Source organism: Capra hircus, chromosome 8, assembly GCF_001704415.2.
Source record: "Capra hircus breed San Clemente chromosome 8, ASM170441v1, whole genome shotgun sequence".
In the NCBI taxonomy this organism is placed as follows: domain Eukaryota; kingdom Metazoa; phylum Chordata; class Mammalia; order Artiodactyla; family Bovidae; genus Capra; species Capra hircus.
Genome location: NC_030815.1, coordinates 62432784 through 62457726, shown reverse-complemented (window position 1 = coordinate 62457726; position 24943 = coordinate 62432784). Strand labels below are relative to the sequence as shown.

At 48.2% G+C, this 24943-nt stretch overlaps 1 protein-coding gene across 4 annotated transcripts in view; it reads right to left on the bottom strand.

Annotated features, from left to right (window-relative positions):
• The window catches only part of TMOD1 (tropomodulin 1), an 88982-nt gene that overhangs the window by 15994 nt on the left and 48045 nt on the right, over positions 1–24943 (bottom strand). For all 4 annotated transcript variants that reach the window (XM_018052202.1, XM_018052205.1, XM_018052203.1 and 1 more), the window contains 5 exons: positions 23574–23693; positions 15053–15142; positions 13997–14127; positions 12246–12353; positions 6168–6311 (listed from right to left, as the gene is read on the bottom strand). In XM_018052202.1, coding sequence (XP_017907691.1) covers positions 6168–6311; positions 12246–12353; positions 13997–14127; positions 15053–15142; positions 23574–23693 — 593 coding nt within the window. The remainder of the gene's footprint in view (positions 1–6167; positions 6312–12245; positions 12354–13996; positions 14128–15052; positions 15143–23573; positions 23694–24943) is intronic.

The window sequence follows — 24943 nt, the reverse complement described above, 5'->3', positions numbered from 1 at the left end:
TGGATCGCTAGCTCAGGGAGAAGTTAGCTGCCATACCATGAGGACACTCAAGCAGCCCTATGGAGAGGTCCACATGGCAAGTAGCTGAGGCTTCCTGCCAACAGCCATGGAAGAAGCCACTTGGAAGCAGTTCCTCCAGCATTGGTCAAGACTTGACTGTAATCTCATTAGAGATTGGGCTAAATCTATGCAGTCAAATTGCTTCTGGATTCCTGACTCAGAAATTGTGAGCTAAATGCATGTTCATGTTGTTTTAAGTGGCTAAGTTTTTGGGGGGAAGGGAGCATACTTTGTTACACAGCTGTAGATAACTGATAGACTCACAGACAATGTTGACCAAAAAAAGCCAGACACAGAAAGATTCCATTTATATGTTTAAGAATAGGCAAAACTCATCTCTGATGACAGGAATTAAAATATTCACGCATTTGCAGGGTGCTGATTGGCAAAGGGGCCTGAGGGAGTCTGCTGGGGTGCTAAAGTGTTCCGCATCTTGAACTTGGTGGTAATCACACAGCTACACATAAATTCGTAAATCTACTGAGTTGTCTACTCAAGATGCATTTGCTTCAGTATATAAAAGTTAACTTCAATAAAAAATAAACTCAAGTAGGAAAGGAAGAGAGGGAATAAGAGAGGAAAAGAAAGTGGTTAAAAGTTGTTCCTTGCATAAGCTAGAATCTCTCGGATGTCAGTCCTCCCCACCCAACCCTTCCACCACTGACTGGGCCTAATTAACAATAGAAACATTTCCCCCCTTGATTGAGAAAAGACTATATGTCAGGTATATGAGGCATAGCCCTATTAGGCGAGTAGGAGTATTATTCCCATTTTACATGTAAGGAAACTGAGGCATGGATACAATAAGTGACTTCCCCCCAGTACACAGAAAGAACATGACACAGCTGGGGCTTAGCCAGGACTCGATCCCTTGCTTGACTTCATATGTCAGAGATTTGAAGCCAGGGGGCCCCTGGGCCAGCCTGTTTCCTGCCTAGCTTTTCCAAACACAGCCTGCAGTGGGGCCCTGACATGGTGTGAGGTGGTCACTGTCACAGATCTTTATTCTGGTTTATTCCAATCTGCATAGGAAAAGGGTTTTCTCTATCACTTCCACTGACTTCATCTCGTCTCTCCCTTAGAGTGAGGGCAGTAAAAGAACATAATTGACATTTAGAGGAAGGGACAGTAACACACGCCTGTCCTCTCAAGGAGGCTGAATACTTCCAGACTGAATTACTTCAGTACAAAATGAGACTACAGACTCAAACACTATGCACAGACGGAGAGCTGCTGCTTAGAAGCTAAAACTATAAGGAACAAAACAAAACACAGTTGGTCTTGCTCTCTTACTTTTCAAGAGTGTGTTTTCCTTATATCTTGCAAAACCAAAAGCTATGTTCAGCCTCATTTAAAAAGCTGCCCTGAGTGTGGAATCTAAAATTAATGGGTGTCACCATGTGTGAAAACCTTCAGGATCCTATTCTAGCATAGCTTTTGTTTTCTAAATTTATTTCCACTAGGAAAACAATCCAATCTGGAAAAACAAGAAAACATGATCCACTTCCTTTAGCTTTTTTTCAAAATATTAAGCATACTCTCGCTGTCAAATACTGGAATGAAATGTGAGACACCCAGCGAAATCCCCCTAGACTTTGCACATGTCTTCATGTGGAGAGGGAGCCTATTTTCAGGCCTTGTGTCTGCTGAGCGGCAGGGAGAGTGTCCCATGCCCAAGTGTCCTGGGAAGGGCCTTCTGGAGGGAGCTCTGTGGGAGAGGGGAGTGGATCAAGAGGGGTGAAGAGCTGCCGCTTGGGACATGGTTGGCTTGGGACGGATGGGCCTGCAGGTACCCCATGTGTCCTGCCTGCCTCCTGCACGCTGGAGGAGGGTCTCTCCTGTCTGTTCAGTAATGCAGCCTGTTTGGAAGCTGGGTGCTTCAGTTCTAGCCTGGTTCTGAGCCTAACCTGATTCGTGACATTGGGCATTTCCCATCCCTTCTCAAATCCTTGGTTTCCCCATCTGCAAAAGGGGGGCTGGACTAGGTATGTCTCAGCGCCCTCAGCTGCAGCCAGCCCCCTGCACCTCCTGCTGCCCCAGGGTGACTCCAGGCAGCAAGAGCATGGAAGTAAAAGAGAGCCTGGCTGAGTCAACAAGCAGCCTCAGAGTCCTATCCTGAGTCTGTGTTCTGAACCAGCCTGCAAGGCTCTGTGTTACCCTGGGCAGAACTCCCCGAGTCCCTCTCCTTGGCCGTATAAGGAGAAGGGAGGACTCTGAGGCAGGTTACAGGCACAGGGCTGAGGAGAAAGCTGTGGCCTCTGGGGACCTCGGTGACTAACAAGAACGAGGAATAAATCCAGCACCACTCATCACCTCCTCTTGGCCACACTCCCTCAGAGCCCACACCTCCTTGGGCACTGAGAGAGGCATGGGTGGCCTTCCCCTAGCCTGAGCAAGCAGAGCCCCCTTCTCGAGTCCCGTTTCAGCCCCCCACATCCCCCACCAGGTCCCAGTCCAGTCTCTAGACTCAGGTTCCCAGGAGTACCTCCTCACGGCCCCCCTGCATGTGGGTGGTCAAAACCCCCTCTGGTCTCCAAGCCCTGATGCCCTCTTCCTGCCCCCAACCCTCTCCCATCCAGCTGGGAACCGTCTTTGCAGAGCATGACTGTGATGGGTGCTGATGACAGCCCACAGGCCACTTCCCCTCGAACTACCCACTCCCAGCCCTTCGGGCTCCCCCCAGCTCCCTTTCTGGCTTTCTTCAGGCGGTCCCATTAGTCGATTCTGAACTGACTCTACAGCTGTCCTCTCTCCTTCTCTTTGCTCATGTGGTTCCCTACACTGGGGATGCCATGGCCTCCACTTTATCCTCTGACATACTGTCCACCCTAGGGTTTATCTCAAATTCCACCTCCTCCAAGAAGCCCTCCCTGATGCCTGCTCCTGACTGAAAATTTTCCCCACAGTACCCCACTGTGTGTGGCTTGCTAGAGCACCTGGCTGGCTGATCAACTGCACACTTGTCTGTCATCTCATCCAGTGTGGAATCTCAAGAGAACAGAGCCAGTATTCACACACAGAGGCCAGCACAGCCCTGGGTACAGCAGGCACTTACTAAACCCTGAGATAAAACAAAGGGAGACACTCCTAGGTTGGGGTGGGAGCAGGTGGTGACCAGTGCTCTGGCCTGGCACCAAGGGAAAGGGACAGCTGAGAAGAACCAAGACCTGCACAAAACTACAGTAGATTCAAGAACCCAGACAGGCACAGTTCATGGACTTCAGAGTCACATAGACCTGGATTCTAACCTTGCCTCTCTTACTTCCTATATGACCTCAGGCAGGTTACATAGCCTGCCTGGGCCTCAGTTTCTTCATCTACAATAGTAGGGTAGGCTGTGACATCCACCCAGAGAGTCTCTGCCAGCATTAAATGAGATAATGGATACATGGTACCTGCTCAGTACATTAGCTCTTAGAATAATGTGTGAACTCCCTAGGTCACCTTCAGAGTAAATATAAAAGTGAACAACTTCATAGTATTCACCTCTTAGCTCCTTAGAAGTAGAGATTCTTATTATCCCCATTTTACAAATGAGGCAACTGAGGCTCAGGGAAGTGGATGTCCTTGCACGGATGTTTAGCTGGGGTGAGGGTGATGGTCGGCTCGGGCTCTGTCTCCGGTGGGGAAGCACTGGGAAGGGAAGTGGGCAGCTTGCTCCCTGTAAGCTGCCACCACAATGACCTGAAGCGAATGCTCTGGGTCATCTTTGGCCGACATTCTGCCCCAGGAATCAGGTTTCAGCTGACGCTGCGTAGATCCTGACTCCCTGCCCGGGTGGGCCTGGTGTCACATGAGTAGCCAATCCCAGGGCTTGGCCTAAGGCTACTGCCAGGCATGTTACATGCCTTTGTTCCATCTGATCTGCCCCCTCTGCCTGCAATAGAGCAGGGTCAGCAATGGAAGAAAGGATGGAAGCAATGGGGGCTGGGAATGGGTGCTACAGCAGCAGGCTACTGGCATGTGAGGGATGGAAAGAATTTAATTCAGCAAATTCACATGACACAGCTGCTGCAGGCTCATATGGCCTCTCTTCATGAATTAGAGAAAAGTGCCTTCTTTGGATGAATAAAGTCCTGTACGAAGTTTTAAAGAGTAGATTATGAGTTGGGTTTTGTCCCGTCTCCTCATTAGACAGTGAACAACATACACAACCATCCAGAGCAGCCCTGTTTATCAAGTGCCACTGCAGGACCAAGTTCTGAACTGGGTATTGGGATATGGAGATGACTTAGACACAGCCCCTGCTTCTGAGAAGCTCACAAGAAAGCCAAAGTGCTAGGAGAACCAGGAAAGGAGCTCTTAAACTCTCTCCGTGGGGAGGCTCAGAGGCTCTGTGGCAGGCTGAAGGGAGAAAGCAGTTAAATGGCTCTTGCGGGGGGTGGAGGGGGCGCGGGGAAACAAAGGTTGGATTTGTAGTGTTTGCCAATATCCACAGTGTAAATACTCTAACTAGGAGCAACTTCAAGGTACCAGTGTGCCATCACTCAAGTGGAGTTGGGAAGGGATATATACAGTCAGCTCCAGCAAGGTGGTTCAGGCTGGCTCTAGGACCAGTGGGAGAAGGAGCGACTGTAGCCCAATCAGAAGGAAGAGGAGGATTTCTCTAGGCAGAGAAGGGGTCAGGGCAGGGGAGGACGTTCCTGGGGAGAGAAAAGTATAGCTCTAAGTCATGGAGCCATGAAAGTAAGTAGGGAGCAAACTGTGAAGAGTTGTGAAGGTTTAAGATTGGGAGAAGTGTTAGTCGCTCAGTCATGTCCAAACTGTAGTTCGCTGAGCTCCTCTGTCCATGGAATTCTCCAGGCTAGAATACTGGAATGGGTAGCCATTCTGTTCGCCAGGGGATCTTCCCAACCCAGGGATCGAACCTGGGTATCTCACATTGCAGGCAGATTTTTATCATCTGAGCCACCAGGGAAGGCACCGCCTAAGTCTTCTGGAAGCTGGTGATGCTTAACCTCTTGACGCAGGTTACCTGCCTATATGAGTCGTTAAGCTGTGGATTTAACTTCTATGCACTTTTCTATATATTTGTAGTATTTTTTTTTAATGAGGATAAAAAGTAGAGATAATCTCATTCAGGGACAACCACTGTATGCAATTTTGTTCTATTTCATCCAATCTTTTTCCTATACACACATTTATATGACCATTCAGCAAACATTTTCATGTAGGGAAAAAAAGCAAGTTCTCTATCAAACCATAAAGAAGAAAGCATTTTAGCACTAGAAGCGACATGCTCTACCGGAAAAGAGTGGGCTTCAGAGTCAGAGACCTGCATTCAAATCCTGCTTCTGAAAGTGCTCTCTTGGCAGCCCTGAGAAAGCTGCTAGCCTTCAGCTTCTCTGGGCCGTTTTCTTTTCTGAAAACTGAGATGAATAACACTCACATCCTGCAGGGCAGTTGGGAAGATCAGAGATGATGTGTATAAGATGCACAGCACATGACCTGGCCCACAGGGAACCCTCAACACATGCAACAGACATAATACTGTTATTAGTATCATCTTAGAAAGTTAGAACTGAAATGGTAGCCCTGAAAATAAATGACTGAACTATGCAAGTTATAGAGAAATGATAACCCTGTAAGGAAAAAGGCAAACTAGAATTTGCCCAGGGAATAACCTTGATGGTATTCAAAAGCCCACTGAGTGGTGTGGGTGGGGTGATGGGTAAAAATGGTGTTGTTTTGCCTAGTGAGGAAGGCTCCAGTGGTTTATAAGATCTGTGCATCAGATATACCCTATATGCAGCAGAGAACAGAATTAAGCTCAACAAACAGGACTTATAGGGAGCTGACTTCTACTGGATATAACGAAGGATATTCTCACTAAAAATGAAAGGGGTGATCTCAATAAAGAGTGAGCCTCTCCTCATTAGGGGTACCCAAGCAGAAGCTGGTGGAGCACTTGGTGGGAATGATGAAGAAGGAACTGTGAGCATGTAGAGGGTATGGACTGGATGACCTTGGAGGGCTCTTTAAAGCTGGGCTCTGGAGCTTTCACAAGCAGCAGCATCTGCTCTGTCCAGTCCCTACAGCAGCAAATGAAAAAAGGCAGACCTGCAAGCATCAAGTGAGGGACACAAGGAGGTCCTTGCCCATCTCACCTGGTTATCGATCTTCAGTTCCACCAGAGAAGTGTTGTATGGAAGTGCTTCCACTAAACGCAGGATCCCAGCTCCGGAAATGAAGTTGGATTCCACGTTCAGCGTCTTCAACACCTTGTTCACCTTGAGCATCTCAGCAAGGGCCTTGGACCATAGGAGTAAAGGTAGGGTACCGTGAATTACCTGATCAAGGCTGGAACCCCTGTGGGTAGAACCTAAAATATTGAGGGAGCCTTGCTGGGAGTGAGAGTCCTTCACACACAGTCAGGGACCAGCAAGAAGATCTCCTCAGCTTCCTTCACCAAGCACCATTCTGTGTCTCTCCTCTCCTCTGGCTTGCTGTGGCTCCAGACCCCAGCTGGAGAGTTTCAGCTCCTTAACCTGCATCCAAATCTTCTATTACCTGGTTCCTCTGCCCTGATCAGCCTCAACTCCAGCTGCCCCTCTTGGTGGTGGTGCCCTCAGTTCCCCCAGCACACAGCACTCTCCCTCTACTCTGCCTTTCCTCATCCTTCCCTATCACCTGGAATGCCCTTCCTTTCTGCTTCACTTGTCCAAACCCTGTCCATCCTTCCAGGCCATTCTCAATGCCCCTTTCTCTAAGAGTCTTTCCCCCTAGCTTGCTGTGCCTGCCCTCTTGAACCTCACAGACTGTACCCATAACCTCCCTCATGGAACTTGTGTTCCTGTGTTTAGAGTCGTTTTTATAGAGGTTTTGTCTCCTCCATTAGCCTATATACTCTTGGTGGGCTGTTGGTGCACCTCATTCACCCCAAGGGAGCCTCCCACCCACACAGTGCTCAGCACACAATAGGCCCTCAGTCACTGGTCACTGCACTAGTGGAGTCCCAAGTTCCCTATATGCTTTCAACTTGTCTTTTCTGTGACCCTGTTGGAATTCCATGGAGTTGTCATTCTCTTTGAACAGCAGAGAAGGGAGCCTGAGAAGCCATCCCACTGGGCAAGTGACCAGGGCAAATCGGAAGACAGAAGCTCAGGTGGCCCCAGCACGTTGGAGGACTTCAGCCAGGGGGTGTAAATGACAATCAGAGCCTCTGGAGGAAATGAAGTAATTAGCAGGTGGTGGAAACGATGTGTCATGGAGGAAAGGAGACACCAGCAGCTGATGAGCCAGGATGTAAGATCAGTGGGTCCTGGTTGTCTGAAATGACGATCTGGTCCAGGAATGCCCTTCCCACTGGCCCTGCCTGCTGAAGGCTTCGCAAGGCTCAGCTCCTAGGATGCCTTCAGAGCCCCAATCCTCAGCTCCCCTGCTTTCGTGTGCTCCAGGATGACATGTCAGCGTCCTCTCCAACCCTGTGTAGGTTGGACCCTCCTGAGGGGATGGACCCAGTCTGTGCCCACCCACAACATCCCTCTTGCTCCCCAGGAAAGGTGTGGCCTGATAATCAAAATACTTGACAGCTAGTATGTAAGTATAGCAGGCTGATCCAGGTAGACATACTAGTGACTGAGCTGGCCCTATAGGCATGTCATACCAGGTGTCAACTCTGTCTGCCGGACCAGAGTAAAGAAATGGGCAGGAGAAGAGCTGGGGCAGGCAGTGCGGACACTAATGGAGCTCCGGTAGCTTGTTACCAATTGTTCCAGAAGTATTTTCATCTTCAACAATAGGTATCCTGGTGTGAAGGGTATGACATCAGCTGTTGACCTGGCACAGGGTCAATTCCCCGTAAATATTTGTGGAGCCGAGCTGACTGCCAGCACAGATGGGCTTGGTTTCTGAGCCAGTGACAGCAGTGGACAGAGCATGTGACTGCCAGCTGTGTCTCTGTGGGCACACTCAGGATCCACTGGAGATATCCTGAGGTCAGAGAACATCTAACCAGAGGTTCTCCACTGGCAGCAGTGAGAGACTATAAGCTATTTCTATCATTTCGAAAACAACCAAGGAAATGTCCTATGTATTTTAAAAATGAGAAAATAATTGATTGCTATGAATGGACTTCAAAGTAAGGAAATCTATCAGGATAAAGAAGGATAGTATGGGTTCAATTATCCAAGAAGACATTCTCATTCTTAATGAGAATGTGCCTAATAACAGAGCATCAAACTATATGAGGCAAAAAATAATAGAATTGCAAAGAGAGAGAGAGAGAGAGAGATGAATCCATTATCATAGCTGGAGACTTCCATACACCTCTGTAGATATGGACAGCTCTAGCAGGTCAAAGACAAGGAAAGATATAACTGAACACAACACCACCATCAATCAACTAGATATAATTGCCATCTATAGACTATTTCATCCAACAATAGCAGAATACACATTCTTCTCATGCACACTGGAACATTCACCAAAATAGACCACATTCTGGGCCACAAAACACACTGTAACAAATTTAAAAGAACAGAAATCATACAATGTCTGTTCTCAGACCATAATGGAATCAAACTAGAAATTCAATAACAAAAAGATAAGTAGAAAACTCCCCTAATACATGGAGATTAAGCAACACACTTCTAAATAACACATGGATCAAAGAAGAAATCTCAACATAAATTAGAAAGTATTTTGAATTATGACTAAGCGGGATATTCCATCACATCAACAAGCTAAAAGAGAAAAAACAGTCATTTCAATAGATGCAAAACAAGCATTTGACAAAATCCAACATCCATGCATGATAAAGTCTCAGTAAGCTAGGAACAGAGAGCAATTACCTCAAATTGATAAAGATTATCTACAAAAAAACCCCCCTACAGTTAACTTCATACTTAGTGGTAAGAAATTTGAAACTATTTCTAAGATTAGGTACAAGGCAAATATGCCCCCTCTCAGCCCTCTTTTTCAACATTGTAACAGAAGTTCTGTCCAATGCACTAAGGCAAGAAAAGGAAATTAAAAGCATATAAATTGGGAAGATGAAATAAAACTGTCTTTGTTTGCAAAGATGAGATGGTTGGATGGCATCACCAATTCGATGGATGTGAATTTGAGCAGGCTTCAGGAGTTGGTGATGGATGGGGAAGCCTGGTGTGCTGTAGTCCATGGCGTTGCAAAGAGTCGGACACAACTGAGCAACTGAACTGCACTTGTTTGCAAATAACATTATTGGTTACACAGAAAATACAAAATAACTGACAAAGAAAACTCCTGGAACTAATAAGCAATTATAGCAAGGTTGCAGGATATGGTTAATAAAGAAAAGTCAGCTGCTTCCCATAGATAGCAATGAACAAGTGGAATTTAAAATTTAAAGTACAACACCATTTTTGTTATTACCCCAAACAATGAAATACTTAGGTATAAAGCTAACAAAATATGTACAAGATCTATATGAGCTAAACTACAAAACTCTGTTGTATGAAATTAAAGAAGAACTAAATAAATGGAGATATATTCCATGTACAAGAAACCTCAATATTGTCAAGATATCAGTTCTTTCCATTTTGATATAGATTCAATGTAATCCCAGTTGAAATTCCAGCAAGTTATTTTGTGGATATCAACAAAACTGATTGCTACTAAATGTTTAATTGCCATGGCTGGTAGGCTAATTCATGTACCTTTTAGCCTGCTATGAGTATTGTAATAATCATACTGTACTGTTATTCTTTATCTGTCTACTTTGGACCATTACATTCATGAAAGCGGGAGCTGTGACTATCTTGGTCACAGTTGTATTCTCAGAGCCTAATTCAGTGCTGGACATAAACACTCCGTAAATATGCCTTGAATATTTTAAAAAAAGGAGTTGATGGCTACTTTATAATAAATACAATTTAATCTAATCAGAGATCAAATTTCCAACATCCTTTGGATCTTAGAAAAAGCAAGAGAATTCCAGAAAAACATCTACTTCTGCTTTACTGATTGCGCTAAAGCCTTTGACTGTATGGATCACAACAAACTGTGGAAAATTCTTCAAGAGATGGGAATACCAGACCACCTTACCTGCCTCCCGAGAAGTCTGTATGCAGATCAAGAAGCAAGAGAGAGAACCAGACATGGGACAACTGACAGTTCTAAATTAGGAAAGGAGATCATCAAGGCTGCATATTGTCACCCTGCTTATATGCAGGGTTAATTTATATGCAGAGTACATCATGAGAAACCCTGGGCTGGATGAAGCACAAGCTGGAAACAAGATTACAGGGAGAAATATCAATAACCTCAGATATGCAGATGACACCATTCTCATGGCAGAAAGTGAAGAACTAAAGAGCTCTTGATGAAAGTGAAAGAGGAGAGTGAAAAAGCTGGCTTAAAACTCAACATTCAAGAAATGAAGATCATGGCATCCAGCCCCATCAGTTCAGTTCAGTTCAGTCGCTCAGTCATGCCCGACTCTTTGCAACCCCATGAACCACAGCACACCAGGCCTCCCTGTCCATCACTAACTCCCGGAGTTCACCCAAACCCATGTCAATTGAGTCAGTGATGCCATCCAACCATCTCATCTTCTGTCATCCCCTTCTCCTCCTGCCCTCAATCTTTCCCAGCATCAGGGTCTTTTCCAATGAGTCAGGTTTTTGCATCAGGTGGCCAAAGTACTGGAGTTTCAGCTTCAGCATCAGTCCTTCCAATGAACACCCAGGATTGATCTCCTTTAGGATGGACTGGTTGGATCTCATTGTAGTCCAAAGGACTCTCAAGAGTCTTCTCCAACACCCCAGCTCAAAAGCATCAATTCTTCAGCATTCAACCTTCTTTATAGTCCAACTCCCACATCCATACATGACTACTGGAAACACCATAGCCTTGACTAGATGGACCTTTGTCGGCAAAGTAATGTCTCTGCTTTTTAATATGTTGTCTAGGTTGGTCATAACTTTCCTTCCAAGGAGTAAATGTCTTTTAATTTCATGGCTGCAATCACCATATGCAGTGATTTTGGAACCCAGAAAAATAAAGTCAGCCACTTTTTCACTGTTTCCAGTCCCATCACATCATGGCAAATAGATAGGAAAACAGTGGAAACAGTGACAGGCTTTATTTTTAGGGGCTCCAAAATTACTGCAGATGGTGACTGCAACCATGAAATTAAAAGACATTTGCTCCTTGGAAGAAAAGCTATGACCAACCTAGACAGCATATTAAAAAGCAGAGACATTACTTTGCTGACAAAGATCCTTCTAGTCAAAGCTATGGTTTCTCCAGTGGTCATGTATGGATGTGAGAGTTGGACTATAAAGAAAGCTGAGTGCAGAAGAATTGATGCTTTTGAACTGTGGTGTTGGAGAAGACTCTTGAGAGTCCCTTGGACAGCAAGGAGATCAAACCAGTCAATCCTAAAGAAATCAGTCCTGAATATTTATTGGAAAGACTGATGCTGAAGTTGAAACTCCAATATATTGGCCATCTGATATGAAGAACTGACTGAATGGAAAAGACCCTGATGCTGGGAAAGATTGAAGGCATGAAGAGAAGGGGACGACAGAGGATGAGACGGTTGGATGGCATCACCGACTTGATGGACATGAGTTTGAGCAGGCTCTGGGAGTTGGTGATGAACAGAGAAGCCTTGTGTGCTGCAGTCCAAGGCATCACAAAGAGTCAGACATGAGTGAGCAACTGAAATGAACTGAACTGAATCTAATCTGAATTATTTTTAAGACACAGGAAAGATCAAATAAAATTGAACACTGGAAACCACCAATGAAGACAATAGTTTTAGATATGGAGAAACTGAGGACCAGGGAGAGGCAGGCCCTTGTCTACACCCTGAGTGGAGACAGAGATCCAACTTTCAGGTCCATGTGACTTGCATTTAAACCTCAACTCCACTTCTCACTTGCTGTGAAACTTTGGATAAAGCAAGTTGTCTGAGCTCCCTCTACCCTGGGTTCTTCATCTGTAAAGTGGGGAGCCCTGCACTTCTGGGATCTGGGATGATTGTGGAGATTAACTAGGATAATGTACAGATGGTGCCTGGCTAATGGCTGTTCTGTCCACATTCCCTCCTGGCTCCTAGCCCTGTGTCTTTCACCACATCACAGCTCACCACAAGGGTCCTTCATCAGTGGCACATGGCCAGTCCTGAGGCCACAAATGTCAACTTTCCTGTTTCTATGCCTCCCACTCTCAATGCAACAGAACAGAAAGGTACATACAAATGCCACAGGGTCATTGCTCCGTGTTCCCACGATGCTAAACTTCTTCACATACGAGTTCTCTTTGAGGGCTTCTGCATATGCCTTGAGAGTGGGTATGGGGATATTCTGCAGAGAGAAAGCCAAGTAGTGACCAGCAGTCCTGCCAGGGGCAGGCAAGGTAAAGAGATGGTGCAGTAATTCTCTCACAACTGATGCAACCTGACGCCCAGCATGTCCCTGACCAAAGAGCTGAATGGGCAAAGGGTTCCTGCTTTGCCCTAGATGGCTGAGATTTGGAGAGAACTTTCTGGTAAACAGATTGAGAAAGTCTTCCCTGAACATTTCAGAGAGCACCGGTAGTTTTCTCTTTGTACATGCAGAGACCGAAGGAGCAGGAAAACATCAAGGCAAAGGTGCAGGAGAGTGTTGTGCCGAGAGCTCAGGCCTGTGGGTGTGTGCAATAGGCAATGTTGCTGACTTGCTGTGTGACTCTGGGGGAGTCTCTGCCCCTCTCTGAGTTTGTTTCCGTAAACAAAGGTGGGGCATTGCCCTAGACAATCTTTAAGAGACATCTGTCCCAAAGGGTCTCAGCCCTAGTACACATTGGAGGTGCTAGGGAACTTTCATAAAATGCTGATGCTCAGGCCTGCCCTGGACCGATAAAATCAGAATCTCTGTGGGGAGAGGGACTGGGCATTGGCATTTATTATTTTGTTAATCTCAAGTGAATACCACTGACCTAGTCCAACTGCCTCACATGCAGAGGAGAAATGGGCGAGCCCTTGCCTGAGGCCCCACGGTGAAGGCACAGGGCCATGGCCAGGTCCCCCCATCCCACACTTCTCTGAGCCCGTAGACGTGGCCAGGGTGCACAGTTCTGAATTGTGCCAGTGTCTCCGACGGCACACGTGGCAGATAGTGGAGGCACCCGAATGGATCTCGCATTTCAGAGCGTCACTTTAGCCCCCATGGGAGCAAAGCACAGGGAGGCCAGGTGGAGGAGACACGGCAGTTGCAGGTTTCCAGTCTGATTATGCCAGGAGGCTGGCAGCCACTTAAAAGAAAGCGGAGAAGAAAGGAAAAGGGAGCGGGGAAGTGAGGGGCCCACTTCTTAGCTTACATCCACCCCCTCTGAGAACTAATCTCTCTGGCTCCCGGGCTGAGCAGGTGAGCAGGCAGCTGGGCCTGCTTCTGCATTCCTCCCAGAGCCTGTCCACCTGTCCCCGCTCTGCCTGGTGGTCACACAGGAAGGGTCCAAAGAGATGTGGGCCAACAGCCTAGAGCATGACTTTGGATGCTGGGCCAATGGTTCCCATCTAGGGTTGCAGAATGAGGCTGAATACATGCATGAGATGCAGGTTCAGGGTTAGGCCCCTCCCCAGGCTTGGGTTACCCCATGAACCTGGTGGGCACCAGGCTTTTCCAGCCTTGAGATCCCTGTAGCCATATGTGTCTGACTCATGATTTATCTCTGAGAAACTCTCAGTGTTGTGGATAAGGTGGTGGGTTTCCAGAGTTGAAGCTGGGTTGGCTGTGGTGAATACCTGGGTCTGATGTCAGGCCCCAAAGGAAACCGAGATGATGGGCTGTGCTGGTTTATACTGTCCTCCTTCCCCAAAGTTTTGCCTCTATTCCTGATCAAGAAGCACCCAGAGTCCAAGCAGGACACTGCTGTCTGTGTGCAGTCTGGTCTGGGCTGTCTGGTTCTGAGTGGACTCGGCTTCCCCCACATTCCCACAACGGGGGAAGTAGAGTGAAGGGGGCCTCACCCGGATGTTGTTGAGGTTGACCTCTTCAAGTTTCGGGTCATTATTCTTTATTCTCTCCAGTGTTTCTTCCACGTCAGTGGCATTTGGTTCTTCATCAGGCACAGGCTTGTACTGTGTAGGTTTGATCACACCTAGAGTGACCGACAACAGGGAGATGGCTCACAGAGATGGGGCGTCATTTCCCCTCAACACAGGACATCAGAAGGAAGTGGCGGTCGAGCTCAGGGACATGGAAGGCTGGGCCTCTCGGGGGCTACTGAGGGGAGGGTAGGAGGAGGATGGTGAGGGATTGGGCCAGGGGTCTGGGCCCTACTTGGATAATGCCTCTGCCAGCTTGTAAGAACTAGGGGAATTCACTAAACTGTCTGAAGCTCGGTGTCCTCACGGTAGAGTGTGGACAGTCGTTCTACCCAGTGGGTTCCTGCGAGGATAAAATGAAGACTCGATGGGAAAGAAACGTGTAGGCCTTCCAGAGGAAAGGGTAATTGTGCTTTGGGTGCCTTTATTTCTCTTTGGGGCCAAACTGCCAGCTTGGAACAATGTAGTGGAGCAATTCAGACAATGCAATGTTGGCACAGGAAAGGACAAGACTTGTGGAGCAAGAGAGGCACCCAGAGACAGACCCGTGTGGACACATGGACATTTATGATCCGGGTGGAGCCCCAAGCCAGAGGCAAGAGGAAGAACTTCGCAAGGAGTGGTGCTGGGACAATGGAATATTGATACACGAGAGTGAAAGCTTGATCTCATTTCACACCGCACACAAACATGAACTCCAGGAGGATTATGAAGTGGAGTATAAGAAGTAAATCTCTAAAACTTACAGAAGAAAATAAAGGAGGATGTTCTGATAATATTGGGATGGGGAAGGCCTTTGTAATCAAGTCACAAGGATCCCAGGAGAGTAAAAAGAAGAGGTGGGCAGTTTTAGCTAGCAGAATTTGACATCTTCTGCAATGAGACTGCAGAGAGTGAGAGGAGGTAAGCAAGACTCTGGAGGATCCCTCACTTCCGAGATGCCCTCGCAGTGGGGCAGGGAGCGGGGCCGGTACTCACTGTTGAGTCCCTCCTTGTTCACGATGGAGCTGCTGCCCAAGGCCTGGTAGTACTGCTGGTTGCTCATGAGCGTGTGCATGCCGAGGATAGCTGCGGGGACACAAGGGCCCGTGACGAACCTCTCAGACAGACAGCTTCCCAGGCACGGACATTCCATGCCCCAGAAAGTTTTGCTCACAGAAATGGCAAGAAACACTTTGGTTTTATTCTTGCCTCTATTGATGTGACTGTCCAATCTCTATCCCCAGCCTAGGTGTCTCTAGTTCCTGGCCTCAGATTCCTAGGTGTCCCCCTGACCTGTCCAACCCAACTTGGCCAAAACAGAACTCCTCTTTCTCATCTTCTTATCCTGGCCGTCCCCTGGGGTGGAACCTCAGTCACATGGCACCCTTCCCCCCAAATCCTCACCGTCCTGTACAGGATCCCTCATTTGTCCCATCTCCCACTCCGTCACCTCTGTCCTGGTCGGGGCCCTATCAGTTCTCGCCGGTGATTCCAGCTGCGGATTCACTGGTATGCTGGCTCCGGTCTCTTCTGACCCTCCCCCAGCAGCGTACAGCACAGGGCAGTCAGAAAGATCTCTCTGGAAATGCAAGCCTGACCGTACCCTTCTCCTGATCAGTCATTCTTTCATCCATTCATTTGTTCGGCATTTACTGAGTGCCAGCAGCATGTGTCCGGCTCCGGGCTGGGGTGGGGTGGGGGTGGGGATAGCGAGGAATAAGAGAGACAGGGCCTCTGCCATGTAGCCTACAATCTGCAGGGAACTAGAGACTAAGCAAGTCACAACTGAAAACATAAGTGCAGAGTATGCTGAGTGTTGTAAAGAGAAAGTTCAATGTGTTCTGGGAGAAGAGGACAGAGGGATGGGAGCGATGAGATGTTGGCAAAGTGAAAAGAAGGTAGAATATTTTGGACAGAGGGATGGTGGGTAGGAAGCCACAGGCCAGGGAGAGAGGGGGAAACTGAAGATGGATGGAGGTGAAGCTGGACCTGTGGCAGAGGGCACCATGCCCTCACCAGCTGCTTCTGTGGGGCTAGAGAGCACACCGTCCAGGAGTGACCCTCAATCACTGTGCACCCGAATCAATGGGAATCTTTTGAAACTCCTGATGCCCAGACTACACCAGACCAAGGAAACCCACGATCCCCAGGGCTGGGGCCAAGCATCTGCCTTTTTAAAAGCTCCACATAATAACACAGCATTGTAAATCAATCAAAACTATACTCCAATAAAAATGTAAAAAGCTCTCCAGGTTTCAGTGGGCAGCCAAGGTTGAGAACACTGCCTGACGTCATCCCCCTGAATCTTTACAACAATGCTTTGGAGTAGATTTGATTCAAATAGGCCAGATCACACCCTACAGGGCCTTCTAGGTCGAGATAAGAAGTTTAGATATCTTTGTCTAGGTGTGGCCTGAACTGGGAGTGAGATGGTCTGACTCAGGTTCCTGTTACTCAGGCTGATTGCGGAGCATTGACCACAGAGGGCAGGACAGGCTTGTGGGACTGTGAGGCTGGTGCAGTGTTCACTTGGGAGGATGACGTCTTGTGACCCCAAAGCCTGGCTTCACCCATCCTCCCTGGGCTGGCCCTGCTTCAGTAGCCTTTTCCCTCGCCCAGACCTTTCTGTTCTGGCAACACCATTGGCCACTGCTCAGTGGCTGCTCCTGCTTCTGCCAGCGCCACCCATTTGCTGGCGAGCCTCTTTCCATCTACACTACCCACCGCTGAAATGCAGCTCACCCCCGCACTGGAGAGTTTTGAGATTTAGCAAATAAAATTACAGGATACCCAGTTAAGCTGTAATTTCAGATAAACAATTAATAATGTTCTGATATGAGTGTGCCCCATTCAGCATTTGAGAACTTTTTCTATGAGAAACTTGTTTATCTAAAATTCAAATCCAACTGAACATCCAGTATCTGATCTAACAACTCTTCCTCCCCATCCTTTAAGTCTGGAATAATGCTTCCTTCCCGGAAGTCCTCCTCGATTCCTCCTTCCCTCTAGCTCTCTCACAGCACCTGGTGTCCCTGTCACAGTCATAGTCAACAGAGTTAGCGCTATCTGGGTATATGTGTTCCTCCCCTACTGGACTGCAGGCTTCCAGCGATCAGGGAAGAGTATTCTCTGTCTTGGACCTCTTTCAGAAGATGATATTTGGTAAACATTTGTTCATTAAAAAGAAAAAAAAACCTCCCCCGGCCATTTCATTAGATGCAATCTCTAGTTAGAGAGACAACATGGGAAGCTTTAGTGTAGAGTCAAGAGACCCAAGTTCCAGTCCTGACTCTGCCCCTGATGCTGCTGCGTCCTTGGATAAGTCCACTCCCCTTTCTGGGTTTCAGCTTCTCCTGTACAATGAGGGGTAAGACTAGACCACTGGTTCTCAATCATGGCTACACATACAAATGACCCAGGAACTTTACAACACCACCAGTGGTTCTCCTGGACAAACTGATCTAATCCCTGGAGATGTATTTTTAATCTCCGTGGATGATTTCTGATGCTCAGTGGGAGCTAAGAACCACAAGACAAGATGATCTGAAAGTCCCTTCTGTTTCTCACATTCTATGAGTCTTCTCTGCTAAAATTAGACCTGCCTGCTCATCGTTAAGAACTGGTAAGGAGAGAAGCTTCTGCACTGTTTTGAGCTCTGTGGGCCTTAATTTAGGCTGCATCTCCGTGGGCAGAGGGAGCTGAGGCTTGATTCAGCAGCAGGTGCATCAGATCACCTGGAGTCACCTTCCGGGGTGGGCTCTTCCAGCTCCACCCAGACAGCGACTCTGATGGTGGTTCTGAGCTGCTTCTGGGTTTTAGGGTTGGAAAAACAGTTTGCAAAGGTTGCTGGGAATCATAGGAAAGATGTAACCTCAGATGGCTTCTCTTGCTTAGAGTGTATAGAGTGGTGGGAAAATGGAAAATGCATTTTGTACTTGAATGATTGCTCTTCATAGTGGTCCAGAAAGAGGGGGCTGAGGCAGGAAGGTTGCAGGGAAGGGCTGGGGGACAGAGGAAGGAGACCTGGACCCTGGACTGAGCCTTGGTACTTATTTGCTGAGTAACCCTGTCCAGATGACTTCCACTTTTTGTGTCTCAGAGTATTCACCTCTAAAATGGATCATGTTTGAGGGATGATCTCATACCTTCTCATGGGCCTCAATAGCCACATGACAATTTCTCACTGTCTCAGTGTTTGATTTTTATGAGCAGCATCCAGGACAGGTACTGTCAACCCCCATTTTCCTAGCAGGCTCAAGAGGGTAATGGTTGGTCAAAGACCATTTGGTGAAGACCCTCCTGGCTTCTAAGTTAATGTCCTCACCCATACCTCCACATACCAGGTCACCAACTGGTCTAAAGTTCTAAAATTTCCCCTCGACCTCAGAATTCTAAAGACAGATGACACATATTCTAGGAGGTAATATATATCAATAGCAGCCATAAGAAGAAATAAAACAACTTTGCAATTCAGAGGAGATTAATGTTCCAAGAAGGTGAGAGGGAGGAGGATTGGAAGGGGAGGGGCCAAGTAAAATCTCCGCCACTGAGCAGACTGCCCGGTGGCTCCGAAGCCAGTATTCCCTTCTCCAGACCCGAGGACCAAACCATGACTTTCTCCTCGCTTGGTTTTGCACACTCCATGTCACCAGGAGTGAGTGACAGAAAAACAGCACATCAACATTGCCTGCTGCTTCATTCTTTGTAGATACGGGCAGGGCTGAATTTAGCACCGGGGAATGTGATTTCTTACAAAAAAAAAAAAAAAAAAAAGTCTAGATCTTCCTCAAAACTCAAAAAGGCCTATTTTTGAACACTGAAAAAGAACATCGAGTTCTCTTTCTTCACTCTGCCTTGGCAGGGTTCACTCAGTTGGTGATTTGACTCAGGACACAGAGAGACAGCGGCACACATCCTTGGCTCCCCCAGCTGCCAAGTGCGCAGACTGACTCGGGCAGAAGGCCGGAAGGTATTTCCTGCATCCTAGGAGCAGGTGAGGGAAGCTGGCTCCGGCCCAGGACCTCAGAGCAGTTGAACCAACTACTTCTGAATAAGCCACACCCTGACCCTTGTAGTGTCGGGGGAGAAGAGATGCCTAAGGACTTCAAAGTACAGCAGAAGCTGGGTGGTCTGACTAAGACTGCCTCTGATCATCCTAGGAGCTGGGGGCACCAACTGCCCTGGGGTGGCCTGGGGGTTCTGAAGGGTAAGTTTGCTGCTAAGTCACTTTAGTCGTGTCCGACTCTGTGCGATCCCATAGATAGCAGCCCACCAAGCTCTGCCGACCCTGGGATTCTCCTGGCAAGAGTACTGGAGTGGGTTGCCATTTCCTTCTCCAATGCATGAAAGTGAAAAGTGAAAGTCAAGTCACTCAGTTGTGTCCGACTCTTAGCGACACCATGGTCTGCAGCCTACCAGGCTCCTCCGCCCATGGGATTTTCCAGGCAAGAGTACTGGAGTGGGATGCCATTGCCCTACCCTCAATTCCTTCTTGGGTCCTGCCCTGCCTGAAAGTTCCCCAAAGGTGAGTCAAGGTCATGCACCTGACTGGGGAGGGGAGGCAGTGATCATGCACTTGCTTGCAGCTGACTCCCAGTGGCCTCGGAGCTACAACTCAAGGCCACGTGCCACGAGTTAGCACGGTCAGGGGCCAGCACATTGCTCATCACCTATGATGACACCGCATGTTGATATTTGTATGTCTCTGTTCTGTCCTCTTCACCACATCCTGGGGCCCCCAGGTCAGGGACTGGATCTGATTCATCCCAGCAATATACACTGACTCGTGAGTGAATGCACAGATGAGAAAACAGAGTGACTGAGAGTTCACAGTTCTGGCTCATGTGACACACCTACTGGGTGTCCCCTTACACGTTCCTGTCACAGCCAGGTATCAAGCCTGCCACACATGCACCTGTAAAGCAACGGCTCAGAGGGGCTGCCTCATCCCCAGCTCAGAGCCTCTTTTCCCCTGGGACCCATCTCCTGGCCTAGCTCACCTCTGCTCTTTCTCCTTTCGGTTCAGCTTTGGTCCCCACCTCATCTTACGGCCCCACCACCTGACGAGTCCTCTCCTACACTCAGGCCTTTCTCCCTAGGACACTTGCTCCCACCTGTCCCTGCATGCTGGCCTCGGGGTTTATTAAACTTCAGCTCTGCACAGGCAGGAACCAGGCTGCTTTCTTATGGTTAGTCCACTGCAATTGGAAGCTTAGTTAACAGAAATGCTCTGCCCGAGAATCGAGTTGCAGGGCGCAGAGAGGACCTGCAGACCCTGTGCCCAGCACGCCCTCCTCTTCGTTCCCTAATGCATCATCCACTCGGGGCTCCAGCTACCACCAGCAACACCCCTAGCACTCCAACAAGGTGTCCCAACTCCAGCGACTCTTAAATTGATTCCTGGCTGGGCAGCTCTCCTTGGTCCTTGCAGGCACCCAGCTCTCTTTTCTGGAGCCTCAGACCAAAAGCCCACACTCATCTCATCATCTCAGCCTCTAGTCCTCTGATCCAGCTCTAGGAGGAGCTGGTCTTTCAGAAACACATCTCAGACACTGGCCACCTTGGCCCTTGGCCTCACCTGGGGCCTGTCCCTTCCATCCCCTCAGCCTCCCAACACCACCACCTCTCTACCCAAATCCTTGCTTTCATCTGGCCTCTCCCAACACTCCCCAGCCCAGGCCTCAATGCTTTAGTGTGACATCTAGAGCCTTTCCTAATTCCTATCCTCGCCCCGGCCGACTCTGAGATTCAGCCATGCACACTTCTCCCCGCTCTGTGTCCACCTCCCTACCCTGGAAGGCTTTATCCAGAATGTACTGGGTGGTGATTTGTGAGCAGACCCTAGAACCAAGCTGCCGGAGTTCAAACCCATGGGCAAGGATAACCTCACTATGCTGACTTTCTCTATCTGTAAAATGGGGCCTTCAATAAAACTCACTTCATAGGATCACTGTGGTCAGTAAATGCAGCAAGGTGTGGAAAGCAATGCCCACAGCAGCAAGGACATAGTTAGTGGTCAACGAATGTTCCACACCTTCTTCCATGGCCACCTTTCAAAGATAGCTGACATGCACCAATAGGCGTCCAAGGCTAGCCAGTTAAGGCTGGTGTCGCCCTGCAGCTCCCGCTCTCCTTTCTGGGCATTGGAAGTGTGTGGCATCATGAACAGATACTAGGAATCAGCCATGCCAGCAAAAAGAAAGAGGAATAGTTTTAAGAAATCAAGACAGAAACTTAGCATGATATTGCAGTTCTATTTTGGCATAGGAACTGCCGGTTCTGACAGTGGAGTCATTTGATAATACCTCTGAACTGCCTAATGAGGAGCATGACGTCACAAGGGTGATCAGAGGAGAAGGACCAGGACAAAAACAGTGGCTGGGGTGAGCCAGTGTGGAGATGCTGGATAACTGTGCCCCCACCCACTGCCCAGGTGCACAGATGAACCAGAATGCAAGCAAATTCTGAGTTGGGAAGACAGTTTGGTCCTAATACCAGAGCCTAATGTGGGATCTAATGTGACAGGTATGGGTTTTGATGAGCAAAGCAGTTGAGTATCCTGACCTAAGTGCTGCATTTCCAGGGTCACACCCTCACTGCTGTGTACTTCATAGTGAAAGTGAACACCTTTCTCTCTCAGCCCTGACACCCTTCAAGCCACTGCCCTTTGCCTTTTCCCAAATGTTCCGCCTCCCCAGGAAAGGCTATCTGGGTTGAGGGTCTACACATTGGCTCCCCTTGTTCACTCCTCAGGTTGCTGCAACCTGGCTCTGGTTCCCCGGCCCCCTCTCCCTAAGAATGTCATCATACTGGTACACAACACGCACAAAAAGCTGGAGGATGCGAAAAGCGTAAGACACTGCAGCCACCTGAGTCCCCTGGCAATAGCAGCCTCACTGGCCTCTGGCATTGCCTCTGAGTCTCCCGGCAGGCCCTGAACACTCATACTGTCTTGCTAGCTCTTGTATTAGTCTCTGCCCATCTTGATTTGGCCTTGGGTTCCCAGCCCATTTGTGGTATCCATGGTGGTTACCTTCATCCTATTTCCACTCTTCTCCCAAAGACTTCTCCCCCAGCCAGGGCCCTAGCCTCCAGAGCCACAGACCCCACTCCCACCAGGCCTTCCACCCTAGAGCTTGCCGATACTAATGACACCCACCTCCCTATCTCCAGTGTGGACCCTGGAAGAACTCAAGGACTTTCATATACACCTGCCCCCCTGTGGGTGGCCATTGGCCTTATTTCCTGTATACTTGTCCCTCTCTCACTGTTACGGCTGAATTTTGTCCCTCCAAAATTAAATTGATTATGTCCTGCTTTGTCCCTCTACTATGTTGAATAAGGTAATTTCTAGCCCCTTAGAATTTGTAACTGTTTTCAGAGATAAGGTCTCTAAAGAAGTGATTAAATGACAATGAGGCTGTTAAGGTGGGCCCTAATGCAATCTGCCTGGTGTACTTACGAGAAGGAGATTAGGACACACAAAGGGACCCCAGGGGACACATGCACAGAGTGACAGAGAGAGACGGTCATCTGCAAGCGCGGGAGAGAGGGCTCAGAGGGAACCAACCCTGTGGACACCTTGGTCTTGGACAGCTAACCTCCAGAACTATTGGAAAAAACACAGTTCTGTTGTTTAAGTCACTAGCCTGTGGTATCTTGTTAGGGCAGCCTGGGCAGGCTAGGGCACCCACCTTCACTAACACCACCAACTTAGTCTCCGGAGAAGTGGGCTCCTCCCCTGAACTCACAGTTGACCCCGTCTTTCCTCTCCCCTTCCCACTTGCCTTGAGTCTCTCTCTATCCCGTCCACCCTCCTGTCATCATCTGGGTGAGGGTTAGTAGCCCCCCAAGATTGCTGAATAAAAAGACCGGCTACCCCACTGGGCCAGGGAGCACAGCGTGACAGTGGGCACACTACAGCCAGAGCCTGACCCCAGTGACAAAGGGATACCAACAAGTGGGGCAGGGACCAGACAGTCATAAGGCGACAAGAGCAGGTGGTGAAGGGCTCTGGATGCCAGGCCACCTTCTGGAGTTTTTGGGGCTGTTTGTGAAGATCACATGGAAACACACATGAAGATGGAGGGTGCTGTATGAATATGAGATATGGGGTGATAGGCTCCAAGCCCAGCTCTCTGAATTGTGCAAAGTGGTAAAATCAGATGACCTATTCCAGGTATCTGTGAGCCCCCTGGACCGGAGATGCCGGCAGCCCTCTGTCTCCTCCCCTCTCGTCTTTCTTCCCAGGAGGCCTGGGCAGGGTTTGATGCAATGGCTGGTGAAGGGCTTAGGCTGCCTCTCACATTCCTCTGGGATGGGCTCCGAGGTGGACAGGGTTTGGGTGTTTTTATCTCTATTTCACTCATTTCGGTTCTTGATAATAGGTTTCCATCTCCTCTAGTCCTTTTTAGAAAGAGAGAGGGTATTTATGTTGAAATACATCACTCAAGGCTCCCCTGCTGATGCAGGTCAAATGCTTTAGAGGACATGGGGAAGCGTCAGGAATGCTTCCTACCTGCAATGTCACAGAGTTCCGCATCCGAGGCATTCGCCAGGGCCTCCTCCAGCTCTGGCTCCAGTGTCACACTTTCCAGCACGGGGTCCATCGGCTTCTGCTTGGGGACCCAGACCTTTCCTGAAAACACATGAGATGCCAGTTACACGGAGCGCCACTGCACTGGGGCAGCCTCTGGCACTGACCCCAGGTGGGCCGTCCAGAGTCCTGTGGATCCCTCCATGCCAAGATATCCTGAAAACTCCTCTCTCTGGGGACCCAGTGCCAAACTGGCTCAGAGAAAGGGAATCAGAGATCTCCAACAAACAAGAACTTTAGAACTTGGTCAGAGGAGACTGTTCACTATTGAAAACACTGGTCATTAATTTTAACAATCAGTAAGTAGAAAAAAAATGCAAAAGAAAAATATAATCGAATGCCAGGGTCTGGAATGCTCTAAACAAGGGTTCTGGTATGAGAGAAAAACTTAGAAACATGTCTAAAACAAATACATACACTCAGATTAGTAAAAGAGGAAGAATAGGGAGAAACTTGGGACACTATACTTTTAAAGTGTCAGACTCATAACTGAATGAGAGAGCAAAGAGGCACACACGGGGATGGCTGGCGGCTGCAGAGTGCACCAAGATGGCCTTTTGAAGAAATTATGGGGCATCCACACAATGGCGATCCCACAAAAGGATGACAGAGAGCTCTACTCACTCAGAAAGGAAAATGCCCAAGACAACATGTGTGAAAAAGTGAGAGGTTAACAGGCAGGAAGGCCAGGGGTCTCCAAATGGAGGAAATAGGCTGCAAGTCTCTTAAAATTCTGTGTTGCTATGATGACACCTGGTTCCACCCGAACTTAACTTTTCTCAAACCTTGAGCTAACCAATGCATTTTTCTTCTGGAAATGTTTTCCTTAAGCTATGTTAATGAAAACTATGTATTTGCTTTGGAATTTGCCTTTCTTCAAAATGGTTCCACCAAAGACTAACTTTTGGCTGACAATAGCTCAAAAAACCTGTATTCATCTCAATTGTTTTATGGCTGGGGGATGACACACCTCGTGCCATCCTATCTCAAAAATGAAGATTGTGGGAGAGGGGCCTGGTGAAACTCCATCAGCCTTGAGGTGTCTTTCTTATCTGATTAATAACTTTCTAACAGACATAAAACACCTTGCTAAAACTGGCAGGGGGGCACTCTCTGTCCCCCTTCTGATGTCTATGTCAGAAGGTTTCTCTGTCCCTTTTCATACTTTAATAAAACTCTGCTACACAAAATTTCTTGAGTGATCAAGCCTGGTCCCTGGTCCCGAAGCTAAATCTTCTTCTTCGGAGATCAATAATCCAACACCGTTCGCTGTAAGCTATCAAAAGCAAGCT